Here is a 12,739-nt window from a genome sequence, read left to right as displayed (position 1 = left end):
AGACACCCCCTTTGACAATTTGCTTAAAGAACAACCCTCCAAAACGTCTTGGTTATACTTATCTAACAACCTTTAAATGTCCCTCAACATAGATATAAGTATAAACCTCCTAGTTCAAAAGTATAAACCCTCCAAAATCAACATAGCATTAGAGAGAGATATACACAAGCATGTAAGACACCCCACTTCTGCCAATTCGCTTAAAGCATGTAATATGCCTCGAATGATGATGCAATGAAGATACTCTAATATTAATTATACTAGTGGTCTCATATAAATGTTCAAATGATGATTCCTTTGTGTCTCGAAAAAAAAATCAAATTAAGAAATTAGAAAAAAAGGGCCTAAACTAAGCAATTCAAATTTAAAAGTTCAGAGTTTAAAAGCCAATTCTATACGCATGGATTCCATAAAAGTGATGAACAACTAGATTTAGACTTCAAATCCGCATCTTACAAATGAAAGATGATACTATCACACCAAGATGCTTCAAATCCACCTATTACAAATAAAAGATGATACTATCACACCAAGATGCTATTTTCCAACTTGAATGTAATACTATGCCATATTACATACTGGTAAATATTAAATAAACTTGAGACGACATAGTTGCCAAGGAAAGAAGACAAAGGGATGCAATTTTCACTACTACAATATGGTGACTTTGGTGTTTTTATATTTTTCGCCCTCCATATTTCTTTTGAAGATGGCCTCCTCATCTCCTATACCTAAACACCATTGTCTCCGTGGAATGTTCTATATATGCTATACAGTGGAAAATGAAAAAGAAATTTATAAATTTGCAGGCAGATTCGTTTATGTAGACATGGATTTTGTCAATTGATCAAAAGTAAATAAATTAAATGTTACAGGACTAAAAATATGTATTCTTGCTTAAGGATTCTATTAGTTGAGCATAATTGGTAAGAGTGACAATATATTCCTTGATCAAACCATTCACCAAGGTTCAAGCCCCAGAGATGCAATTGGGCTAGATTCAACCACAGGGTGACTTTGACAAAGTGAATTCCCCTCCTAGTGGCAGCACAACTGAAGAACAAATTTTGGAGTATACTCACTCACTGATATGCTGTAATCCACTCAGTGAAATGGCAGATGTCAATATCTACATAATCTAGTTATTTTTATCGTAATGTGTGCATTACTAGTGTGCTTGTTCCCACCTGAACTAAATCTTTATGATTTCATGTAGTCTTTGAGAGTGCCAAATTGCTTCTGATACAAATGTGAGATGTATTTTCTGCAAAAGGCAGAACTATAGCTCTCTTAAAAAAGGAATAAACCTAAAAATTAAGCTTTATTTCTTATGCAAGTGCAAAAGCAACTGAGAATAAACACATTTAGACCATAATTGTTAAAACAGAAATTTAAAACTAGATATTCTCTTAACGTTCTGTCAAAATTTTATTCAGTTACAAACTTCATCTTATTAAAAAAAAAACTCTCAGTCATAGACTTCATAATTTTGATTCCACGAGCCTGTGTTTCATTCTTCTATTTCCTTTTGAAACCATCTTATAAATCTTATTTAGGATTCAGACAAATTTTCAAAGATACTGTTGATTTCTTCAATATATTTGCCTTAGAATCCAGAATTTGGTCACATTGGTATAAAAGAATCCAGGAGTGCTCATTAAACAATTTATATCCCAATAAAATCAGATTGATGCACATGCACAACTAGTTTCTTTCTAAATAAATATTTCAATAAATCAGTTAAGCCCATTTATGGATTTTCAGATATTTCGTTGTTCTGCCAAGAAGCTAAGGCAAGAAAGCAATAAACTTAAATAGATTAAACTGGGCTTGTTCCATTAAATTGCAGAATACAGAAAATGTTGACCACAATGGCAGCCATAAGGTAAACTTAAGCTATTATATCCACCTTTATAGCAGTTGCCAAAAGATGCAGAGTTTCATACTTGTCTAAAGAGACAAATGAGTCACAAAAATGAAGCTTCTACAAAAAAGAAAATTCAAAACACAATTACTCTCTCCATAAGCTGCAGATTTACTGCGATCTTTTTCAAGCGCACTGTGAGCACTTCAACATGCTGAATGGTGAAAAATCTCCCCAAAAGATGGCACATACACGGAGAAGGAATCAAAATTCATACCTTACCCTTACAATGTAAGTGCTTCTGGGTTTTCAACAACTTTTGCAAATGTTTGCAAGAAGGCTGCCAAATCAGCACCATATATTATTCTGTGGTCTGCAGTTACATTCACCTGCAAACACAGAATTCACTCAGTACAATCAGTTATTAATATTATTAAACCCATAAACATGATTTACAAAAATGTGTGTATTTGTTTTTCCCTGTCACAGAGCCAAAGAGGAAAATTAATGATTTAAGATGTACAATGACATCATCTAAACATAACAATACAGAGTTGCCATATGCTGCATTAATTGCCATCCATGAATTTTGCTCTATTTTTTCTGTTAAAAATTGCAGTATGCAACTTCAGAGAGAGAGAGAGATTTTAGCACATAATTATAAATAATAAATTGCCGGAGCTGTAAAATCTCTAGCACAAGCCTGACAACCCCAACAATGTCATAGTTCAAAGAATTGCTTGCAGTATTCCAAAATAATGTTTAAAATATTAATCTACTAGGGGGAGATTTTGTCATGCACCTTCTTTGGAAGACAAACACAGGAGGGGGAGAGGAATCTCTCACCGTATCAACAAAAAACAATGGAAGTAATGGAAAAGAAGTAGTTCTGTGGTTGGACCATCTTCTATATTCATTTGTTCCAACAAGACTGGATCAAGTAGGCTAGAGATGAAAGGACAAGAACCTCTCCCATTGGACAAAATCCTCCCCTTCCTTGGCCTCTTTTCATCTCAATATCAACCCTACGGGATTAAGTTGCTCGGCAAAACTTTCAGTACATGAGAGAGGCAAAACTTGGCTGAAAGAAAGTATCTGAAGCTCGACCCTTGCTCTTCATTACAATTGGCAGCCATTGAAGAAAAAGCCAAAGTGCCCAGAAGGTATTTTCCCTTCTCCAAATGAGTAGAGCTCTATAGATTGATCACAGGCATATTTCCATGGATAAGGAAAATAAAGTTAATTGAGATGACGTGCAATGATTTAATCCAGCCAGAGAGGGCATAGTACCCTTCATCCCCATCTTCAAATAATAATGACAAAAAATAATCTTAATTCAAACCATCACTTCATCGATTCATACATATCAGAGGGCACAGCACCCTTCATCTCCCTCTTCAAACAATAATGACAAGAAATAATCTTAATCCAAACTATCACTTTACTGATTCATACATATGAGAGTGCCACCTTACAACATTCATCACAGTATTTGTATTCATGCCACCTGCGTACTGTGAAGGATCATATTACCAGTGTAACCTGGGTGCGCGCACCTGGGTCAAAAACTCGAAGCAACCGGTGTGCGTACGCACCCAGTGCAAGTGCATTGTGCACCCGAGCTACCCCCGCTGGCTGAAAAAGTGCCGCCACACCTCGGCTGCACCAGTCGAGCACCCGGCTGGGACACAAGACTCGGATGCATCGCGGGGTGCTCCCAGGGTGCTCGCAGTGTGCAGCTGGCTGAATGGCCCAAAGAGTTATAAAAAAATACTTTTTGCATTTCTTTTTCAATTTGTTTTTTAAGCAAGCTAACCCTTGGGATGATTAGGACTTTGGTATAGGGGATGATTAGAGAGCACTTGGGATGATTCCATTCTCATTATTGACATTTTGTCATTTTGTTGATTGTACTCACTTTGATATGGCTATGAACATTATTTCATTTCACTATTTCATGCTACTTGGCTCATTGTCATTATGAGCATCTTTATGATATATGATATTCATATTTGAACAATGAATTTTGAATCTTGCATCTTGAACTAAGTTAATTTATTAAATGGTCATTGGTAATTGTTATGAAGTTTCAAGTTTGAACTTATGGTTTGTGAATCACATTTCAATTTTCTCTACTCAACTATATTTGGTATGTTATTTAATATATTGAAGTATCATTTCATAATTAGCATTTTCAGTCATATATACATACTATGCAACCCCCTTCACCTGCCCCCCCCACCACCCCCAAACTGAGGCCCTTTTTTTTCCCGCACCCGAAACTCATCCCGACATCCCCCCGCGCCGGTGTAACACTGCATATTATTGATGACTGTGGACTTGGAAACTTCGCAAACTAGAGCTGGAGAAATTCAAGCATTTCATTCCCATACACTCATGTAACCCACTTGGTAATGCAAACAGACTACAATTCACCTTGTTCAAATAAAAGATGAACAGTGGTTAATTTCATTTGAAACTTGGAAGGTAGGGGCAGCGGAACCGGAGCAAGCAAGCAATCCCCTATCTCAGCAGTGGAAGAAATGATAGTAGGGCCATAAGCTGATGAAACAGCTATCTTCCCGCTGCCGATTGATCGAGATATAGAGTTGGCAGGGCAGGCCATCCACCCGCTCATCCATGCCATCCTCCCCTTGCCTCCCCGACCAGGTCGAGTAGTAATCCACGACATTTGATACAAATGTTTCATCTCCTCCTGCAGGGGTGTTGGGCATCAAGAAGTGATCATCGGGTGGTCCATCCATCGATTAGCTTACTATAAGATTTGATCTGCCATCTGATCCCACCTCAGAGAGAATAGAACCGCCCCACCCACAAGCATCGAAGCAAACAGCATAAGTAAGGGTGACAGCGGCTAATGATTCAGTTGCCTGTATAAGAAAAGGGCCAGTTTATCCTGAAACAGTGAATGTTCCTGCTTTCCTGCCATCACTTTGCCTAGCACCAACAATTATAGAAGGGGCGGGAAGCCTACTATTATAAAGGGCCCAATCCATAACTTGAGTGAGCATAAGTACCCATTAAAGTTTATCCTTTTGACCACCCCCTGCATGCATACCCCCTACTATTATAAAGGTTAAGGGCCTACAGAAGCAAGGGGTTATCGTTACTACCTACAGAAGCAACCTACAAGCCGAATATATTGTTGGTGCATGCCAGCGTGACTGCATGCAGAGGGCCTGCCAGTGCATACAGAGGTAGATTATCGCAGGGCCCAGCAGCACTTGCAGTTTCATCTGTTGAACCATTTGCCCAAATGCATGACACTAAAAAACAGCCTTCAGTTAGTTTCACAATATTACTTCCTTAACAGCTCCTTACTGGATAGTCTAGACTCTATAGATATGTATCAGACAACAATTCCTTGAGTGGGGATCCTAAAGATAATAGTTCAACTCCAGGCGCAGGGAAGATTTGACTAATGAAGGTGAATTGTATGCTCTCACTTAGTGAACTAATTAATTCCAAACAGCCTGAACGGTGAAGTACTCAATTGGTGGACAGAGACATAATTGGTAAAGAGAAAATGGGTAAGTCTCATTCCTCCCATCAAATATTTTTTCATCCATCCATATAGATGCTAGGCAAATTGATTTTGTAGTCACTTAACTCAGTCCTCTGAAACTATATGAAATTGACAGGCGTAATAGTCAATGCAGGGATACAGTCATTTAAAGATGACAAATGATCCTTTATGGCAAAGGATTAACATAACTGCTGAGAATAGAGATCTATCTTAGTAGGAAGCTGAAATTCAACTCCAAGCTTTATGACCATTACTTGCTGTAATGAACAATTATCACAGGACAACAGAAAATCAGAAAATCAACTGAGAAAGCAGAAAAATGAAAACGGATGGCAGATGGCAGTCAACAAATATAGCTCAAACGAGCATTTGAGCCGGATCCTCACAACAATACAATATAATATTTAGCTCCTTAAGGGCAACAACTTTGAAATTTAACACTAGAAGCAAGGGTGGGAGACCAAGAGTCACCACTTGGGATTCCACCTTAGATGTCCCTTTACGGATTTGAACTAAGGTAGCCACAACAAGAAACCAATGCTTCAACCACTTGATCTCAGCTCCTTGGACATGGCAAATGATTTGTGAAAGAAGCAAATGGCATTTGAAGGCAAGAGACATTTAGGCTTAACTCTTTTTGGAATTGAATTCAGCAAAGCTATAAAGAGGTGACACAGTAAATGACTGCAAATAAAAGTTTATAAACTATAAACAGAAATATAACAAGCCTCGAGAAATTTGAACTTGGGTGTCAATAAATACAAGAGACTCAACTGTGGATAATAATAACTAAGAAAGTATCACAGATTTTCAAAAAAGTATATGTTAGGCAGGATTATTCCTCTAGAGCCTCTATTTGCACACCTTGGATCATATGAGCACCAGGCTAATAAAAACTTAAAAATAATCCACACATTTAGTGCATTTCATACATTGAACTCAGGATTCCCCTTTTTGTTTGATCGAAAACAAACTTAAACAAATGCAAACATCAAATTTCTTTATAAAAGGGAAGGATGCCTTCATGCAGTTTAAAGTAAAGTGAGTGCCAGTCGAATTTGTACCTGCATTTTACTTTTCACGCCAAGGAACCCATCTCCAGTTGCTGTGACTGTAGGCTTTGATCCTCCAACGGCCATAATTGCACCCTATATACCAAAATAGCACATATAACAGATTTCAAGACATGAATATTAATATACTATAAAATTGATCCTCTTAAACATCTTAGCATAGACAAGATTATAAAGAATTACTCACTTGTCCTGGTGGAAGAATTGCATCAAATCTGTCTACTCCAAACATTCCAAGATTGGATAAAGTAAAGGTTCCTGTGAACAACATTACAAGTAAACACCATTGCCTCTAGATGCAAATGCTAGAGTTGGGTTGAAACATTACTGTAGAGAAATCGAAGTATAGCTATGTGTTTCTTGAATAACATCGCATGAACTAACATATCTGCACCTGAATTGTATTCTTGAGGTTGAAGTTGCTTTGCACGGGCTTTCTCAACAAGCTCCTTCCACCTTTGAGAAAGTAAATACAGGTCTGCCTATAGCCCCATAAAAAAATTGGCATTATGCTAATGAGTTTTGAATATACTACATGTAAATAATAACCAATGAGAACACCCAGAAAGGGATAAGTTCACCTAAAAGTAAATTTAATGAGATGACAATTCTTAGTCCAGATATAGAAAATAACCAACTCAAAGTATTTGCAATGGCATAATTCAAGCAGCTTCTATGTTTGCAGTTTATTTAAAAAATTGATGACCTGAAATGGACAGTTTACAAACCTTGTCTGCATCTTGAAGAACAGGAGTTATAAGTCCTCCATCTATTGCAACTGCAACTGCAATATTTATGCTACTGTTATATGTAAAACTTTTTCCATCCTTGCAGCTTGAGTTGACAACTGGATGCTGTGCTAATGCCATTGCAGTTGCCTTCGCTAGTAGAGCAGTCATGGTCACCCCCTTGGACTTGACCTATATAACCCAATACATGGGTTAATCACAAATGATTCAGATCAATAAATAATCTTATCCATTGTTTGCAAACATTTTGCTAATTATATTAGACTATTAATTTGTAAAATTTGTCCAATAAAATGCAGCTGCATTTATCATATTGTGTATTAATTATTAATTTATTATGGATGGACAATAATATATATCAATCTTATTTAACATAACCAGATTAAGCACTCTTAAGGAGCCCATTATCAAACTTTTTTAATCAAATAATAGGGAGGTTTAATTTTTTTATTACTAATAACAGTATGCTATATTAGTTACAAATAATTTTAGAAAAGTAGTTATTATTATTATTTAATGAGTTTATACTTTAGTATATTAATATCATATTATTCCCATTTCTCCTACAGTATTTACTATTTCTATCCATAAGAATTTAATGAAGTAAAATAATGCTATTGTTCAACTTTTAGTTCACTGGTTAGTTTCCCTCCATTTTTGGTTTCCACATCTCCCTGGCATCTCTTGGCAATTCATATCGGCTTATTCTGCAACCTTGCTAGAAAGGATGGGTGCTGGTTCCTGATGAATTCTAGTATCCCTGCAAACTGGCTGCTTCCCGATATTCCAATGGTTGGGAGGATCAGTTGGGCCCTAGAATTTTCTAGCCGGTTGGTAGGATCGATTAGGTTGGTGGGAACTCCTACCTTTTGGCATTTCATATGGGCTAATTCTGCAACCTTACTAAGATTTGCTTTCATCACACTAATGACTCACTAAGTGTGATAAAAAAAAATGTTGATGAAAACTAAATTCACATAGTCATTCTTCTTTTAAACTTTCTATTGCTATCCTAATATAGTATTTATTATTTTATATGAAATGGAATGATTCCAAAACTGTACTAAACTAATGGTATTTTAAGTCGTCTTGTTCCATGGGTTTGCTCCCCATTGGTCTTGGGTTTGACTCTGGTGCCTGGGCTTTACCTGATGCACATGGTTTATGGGCTATTGCATGCATCCCCAAGGTATTAGTCTTACCCCAGCTAGCCCCTTCTTGAACCTCAACTTAGCACTATGTAAAGACCAAGGTAAGGCAGGTTGGGCACTGGGCTGGGTTGCAGGGATACCTCTGGCACAACATAAAAGAAAAGTACATTACAGACTGACAACTCAACAGTGTTTTTTATATTATTTTAGAAGTAGTCAGTCAGCTTAAAAGCTCAAGAATATGTCATTATACCAGGATTATTCACTTGTAAAGCCATTTAGCTTTATATGTAAGGCATTGATCTGAATCAAGCAATGGAATTTGCACACACAACTCTTGATTGTACATGGTACATAAATTGTAAAATCCACCAGAGTTACAAGTAATAAATAGTAGACTGGCTATTATGATCTTCTATTTGAGATCTCAGTCAATTGCTATTTTGTAATGAAGCTTTTGTGTAAACAAACCCTACAGGGTTTGCAGGAACACTATAAGGCATACTTCCCTTTTACAGATGCCAATACATGAGAGAACCATTTAGCTGAATTCAACCCAGAAAATACACAACACTATCACATTGTCAGGATGTAGTAGTCTACAGAATTGGAACCTGGCATGCTGAAAATCAGCCAAAGCAACTGGCCGGTAGATGATGGCTATTTTAACAATCTTACCCGATTGTGATTTGTATTAGGGTATAGCACTAACTTGTCGACATCTTAGATGCAATCACTTATTCAACTTTTATGATGTCAAGTCCCCAACATTTATTCCAGCCATCCCCATCTCAGAAACATCCCTAGTACAGGGAAGCCTAGGGGACTTTGACTTTGATTTATAGAGGAAATTTCATTTTGTCTTTCAAAGTAACATAAATTTGGCATATGAATTTTGCTAACTCTTATATTTTAAGGTTCTATTATGTATAAGTGCGTGCCTTATCCATGTTTTCATGAGGATATTTCAAATTTCTCTACCTATATTAATTTTCCCTATTGTTAAGCAAACATGCATAAAGCATGCACGTATACATAATATTGTTCGATGTTAGACAAGTATTGGCAAGTCAGTTCCTTTGGATTTTTTGAAGGGTAACTTGGAGCTCAAATTCAGAGTACAGTGTTGTCCAGATATTTATCTCACTAACCTAAAAATTTGAAATGTTTTCTTGGCCAGATCTAAGGTAATGAACAATCAATCCTATGACAAAAGATCTTGTGCCATCGGAAGGCATTTGCTATCATAAACTAAACAAGGCAATGTGAATCCTCTTGAAATGAATAAGGATAAAGTTGAGAATCAAGATTATTGGGAATTTACTCTTTGCAGGCTGCAGTGATTCTTCTTCTAACTAGATGTCATTCCCAGGTGCACTTGTGGGTGGCTATACATTTAGAGGTTAGATTGGTGTACACTTACAGTTTCAAGGGCTAAGGTGATCTTTCAGGTATTTAGTTATGATTATTGGTTCTCACATGAGCAGGATGGCATCTGAACCCTGGGATTCTCAGTGCAAAATATTTTTAAAAAATCTAAAACATCCATTCAAAATTGTAAGTGTGAATTTGTATTTAAGTTCTAGAATGTAAAGTTGTACCCTTTTGTAGAGAGCATCCAGAGCATCTGTGGTGATAGAGTACCCCACCCGGAATGTAGGAACTGAAAGGCTCTCTACCATATTTCTTGCCACAGCCACCTGCATTGTAGTAAAAGGCACTGTGGTTCCTGGCACAACAACCGTGTTCTGAGCAGCCATGGGTTTAGAAGCAGCAACAGCAGCAGGGGCTGGTTCAGGTTTAGCCACGGCACTAACAGATGGAGCAGGTGTTGCTGTAATACCAACTGCATTCTCAATGTCGGAGGCCGTAATTCGTCCATTAGGTCCAGATCCCACAATATTAGCCAGATCAACCTTGTGCTGTTTAGCCAGTTTCTTGGCGTAAGGGGTAGCTACAATTTTCCTGGGGCCTGAGTAACAAAGAAAATTTTAAGAGAGAAATTACACAACACGTATGGAACAAGAGAAATTCTGATTCACTTCCAAAAAGAAGGGAATATGAATTATACCACTAACAATTCACATGAGAAAGTCCAATGGATAAAGAATAGTTAAAATGGAGTGTGCTATTTCCAGCACCATCATAGTTCAGTTGAAATCTCACAACATGTGAAAAAGCCATTCCCTATTGGTAGTTGCACAGAGGCCCTCGGGAAAAAATGTAGATGAAAAAACAATTTACAGGAAAACGCATATCATAAGGGATACGTGCATTATATGCTAATACTACAAATATCTGAGAAACCACGGAAGTTATTGCCATTAAGATTCTGGCAGGAAATTGTTTGGCAAGCATAGAACTGTAAACGGATTTCTTGGATTTCAAGACAATGGTAAAGTGTACTTTATTAAAAGCTAATAATAAATAAGAAAAATGCAGTGATCCTTACGCATACTAGTGAATTTAGTAATGAAGCGGATGCGTTCTGAAATTTGAACTTTTTCAGGATAAGCACTCACAGATTTTGAGAGACGTAAGTGTCCATTTAATCAGCGAATGATCCTCTAAAATATAATTTTCTTTTTGAAATTTTAGTAACTTTGTGTATACTTAATTATGAAAAAAGTTTTAGCTGGACCAAATAATTCTGTCTAAAATTGATCAATAAATGCTTATATAAATTTTGAAAAAAGTACCATAATTTTTGAAGAGATCTAGAACGTCAAGCCAATACAAAAGCTATGAGATTCTATTTCAGAAAACACTCACACAATATCTAATACCTTTATTCACAATAAATAAACTTTTATTGTTAAGAGCAATATGTACTATCGTATGATAGGTTGTACAGAGAAATCTGAGACATCAGATGATACAAAAGCTATGCAAATGATTCCAGGAGCCTCTCACGCAAAATCTAATACCTTTGATTAAGATTTCTTGTTTTCAAATTCAACGAATTGTTAAAAATTACTTATTTCAAAAGACATGTCATGAAAATACCAACCTGAAGATGGAGGTGGAGGTGGAGGGGGAGGTGGAGGGGCAGCAACAGCCTGTGAAACAGAAGCAACTTGTGCTGCAGGAGGAGACGGAGCAGAGACCTCTGGCGCTGGCGGAGGTACTCCACCTCCTCCAACAGAGATCGAAGAAGCCTTAGTCTTGGCCTCGTTGATCTCACCTTCATTCTCAGCCAAAATGCCAATGGCAGCTCCCACAGGAGCGACTTCTCCTTCGCCCACAACAATGGCGGCCAAAATCCCATCATAGAACGTCTCCACATCCATATCAGCTTTGTCAGATTCAACCACAACAACACTCTCCCCCTTGGAAAGTTTCTCCCCCTCTGACTTAATCCATGACACTATCTTCCCTTCCGTCATGGTGGAGCTCAGGGCAGGCATAAAAATCTCCCTAATCTTGGCCCTCACAACCAGCCTTCCATTTCCATTTCCAATTCCTCCCTTTCTTCCCCTTCTTGCAACTCCTCTTGCTCTGCCCTTTTGCTCTGAACTATAAACCAGAGAATTTCGAACACATCCAGATTTGGCCCAAGAAATTTTATTTCCTCCCACATGAGTCACCAGATTGGCAGTTCCCAGTGAAGCCATTTCTGTTTCTGAACAAACCTCCTTTCACCCAATACTACTGCAGTGTTCAGGCCGATTGCCCTGTGGATGTGTCCTAATTGTTGATCAAACGGGCCTACTTGCTCTGTTGGTTTCAGTTGCTGATTATATATTGATTCAGGGCTCGCGTGGCAACAATAATCTTGGTTCCTCCGTCTGAGCAATGGCGGAGTGCCCAACTATGAAAAAGGCATTGGGGATTTTTATAACTCCGCCATTAGGTGGAACAAAAACAGCATTTAACATGGGTATTCGGCGGGTCTGTCAATGTTTTAGATGAGCTACTTCCCTTAAATCTCCAACAACAACAAAGGATGCGCGTTTATTGCCATGTAACAATTGTGAAAGGGTTAAAGAAATCAAATTATGTTTAAATTTTATTCAGACTGTTCATATTGGTGGGAAGGGATGTATGATAGAAAATGTTGGGTGGTATTCTAATAAAAATTCTGTTGTAATTTTAATTATTATAATTTTGAATTATAATTTTAAATTATATTTATAAAGTATTATTCATAATTTATTATAATATAATATAATTATTAAAGTGAAAAAATATTTTCCTCAAAAACATAATTCTATTTTAATTAAAATTAAAAAATTTACCCTTTTTAGTTATAATAATAAGATTAAAGTCAATTAGAAAAGTTGAACTTAAAATTTAATTATTAATTATTATTTTAAGATTATTTTTTGGTTAATGAGAATCATGATGTCAAAAGG

The 12,739-nt window shown here is 37.0% G+C and overlaps 1 protein-coding gene and 1 long non-coding RNA gene across 2 annotated transcripts; both read right to left on the bottom strand.

The window, feature by feature from the left end:
* Positions 1-874: 874 nt before the first annotated feature.
* Positions 875-1,277, bottom strand: LOC149541292 (uncharacterized). The gene is made up of 2 exons (XR_016355318.1): positions 1,188-1,277; positions 875-1,093 (listed from the first exon to the last, which is right to left on the bottom strand). It is a non-coding gene; the product is annotated as an uncharacterized LOC149541292 (long non-coding RNA).
* Positions 1,278-1,815: 538 nt separating this feature from the next.
* LOC149541291 (dihydrolipoyllysine-residue acetyltransferase component 4 of pyruvate dehydrogenase complex, chloroplastic-like) lies at positions 1,816-12,282 on the bottom strand. Its single transcript, XM_089796586.1, has 7 exons — positions 11,395-12,282; positions 9,986-10,356; positions 7,213-7,404; positions 6,879-6,966; positions 6,672-6,742; positions 6,476-6,559; positions 1,816-2,253 (listed from the first exon to the last, which is right to left on the bottom strand). Exons 1-7 carry the CDS (start codon positions 11,996-11,998, stop codon positions 2,149-2,151), a joined length of 1,515 nt encoding a protein of 504 aa, XP_089652712.1. The 5' UTR covers positions 11,999-12,282; the 3' UTR covers positions 1,816-2,148.
* Between the last annotated feature and the right edge of the window lie 457 nt (positions 12,283-12,739).

The sequence above is a fragment of the Cupressus sempervirens genome, chromosome 8 (assembly GCF_028749045.1).
Source record: "Cupressus sempervirens isolate cs-2001-9-10 chromosome 8, ASM2874904v1, whole genome shotgun sequence".
NCBI classification, from domain to species: Eukaryota; Viridiplantae; Streptophyta; class Pinopsida; order Cupressales; family Cupressaceae; genus Cupressus; species Cupressus sempervirens.
The sequence above is the reverse complement of the archived record's forward strand: the minus strand, read 5'-3'. Positions and strand labels throughout refer to the sequence as shown.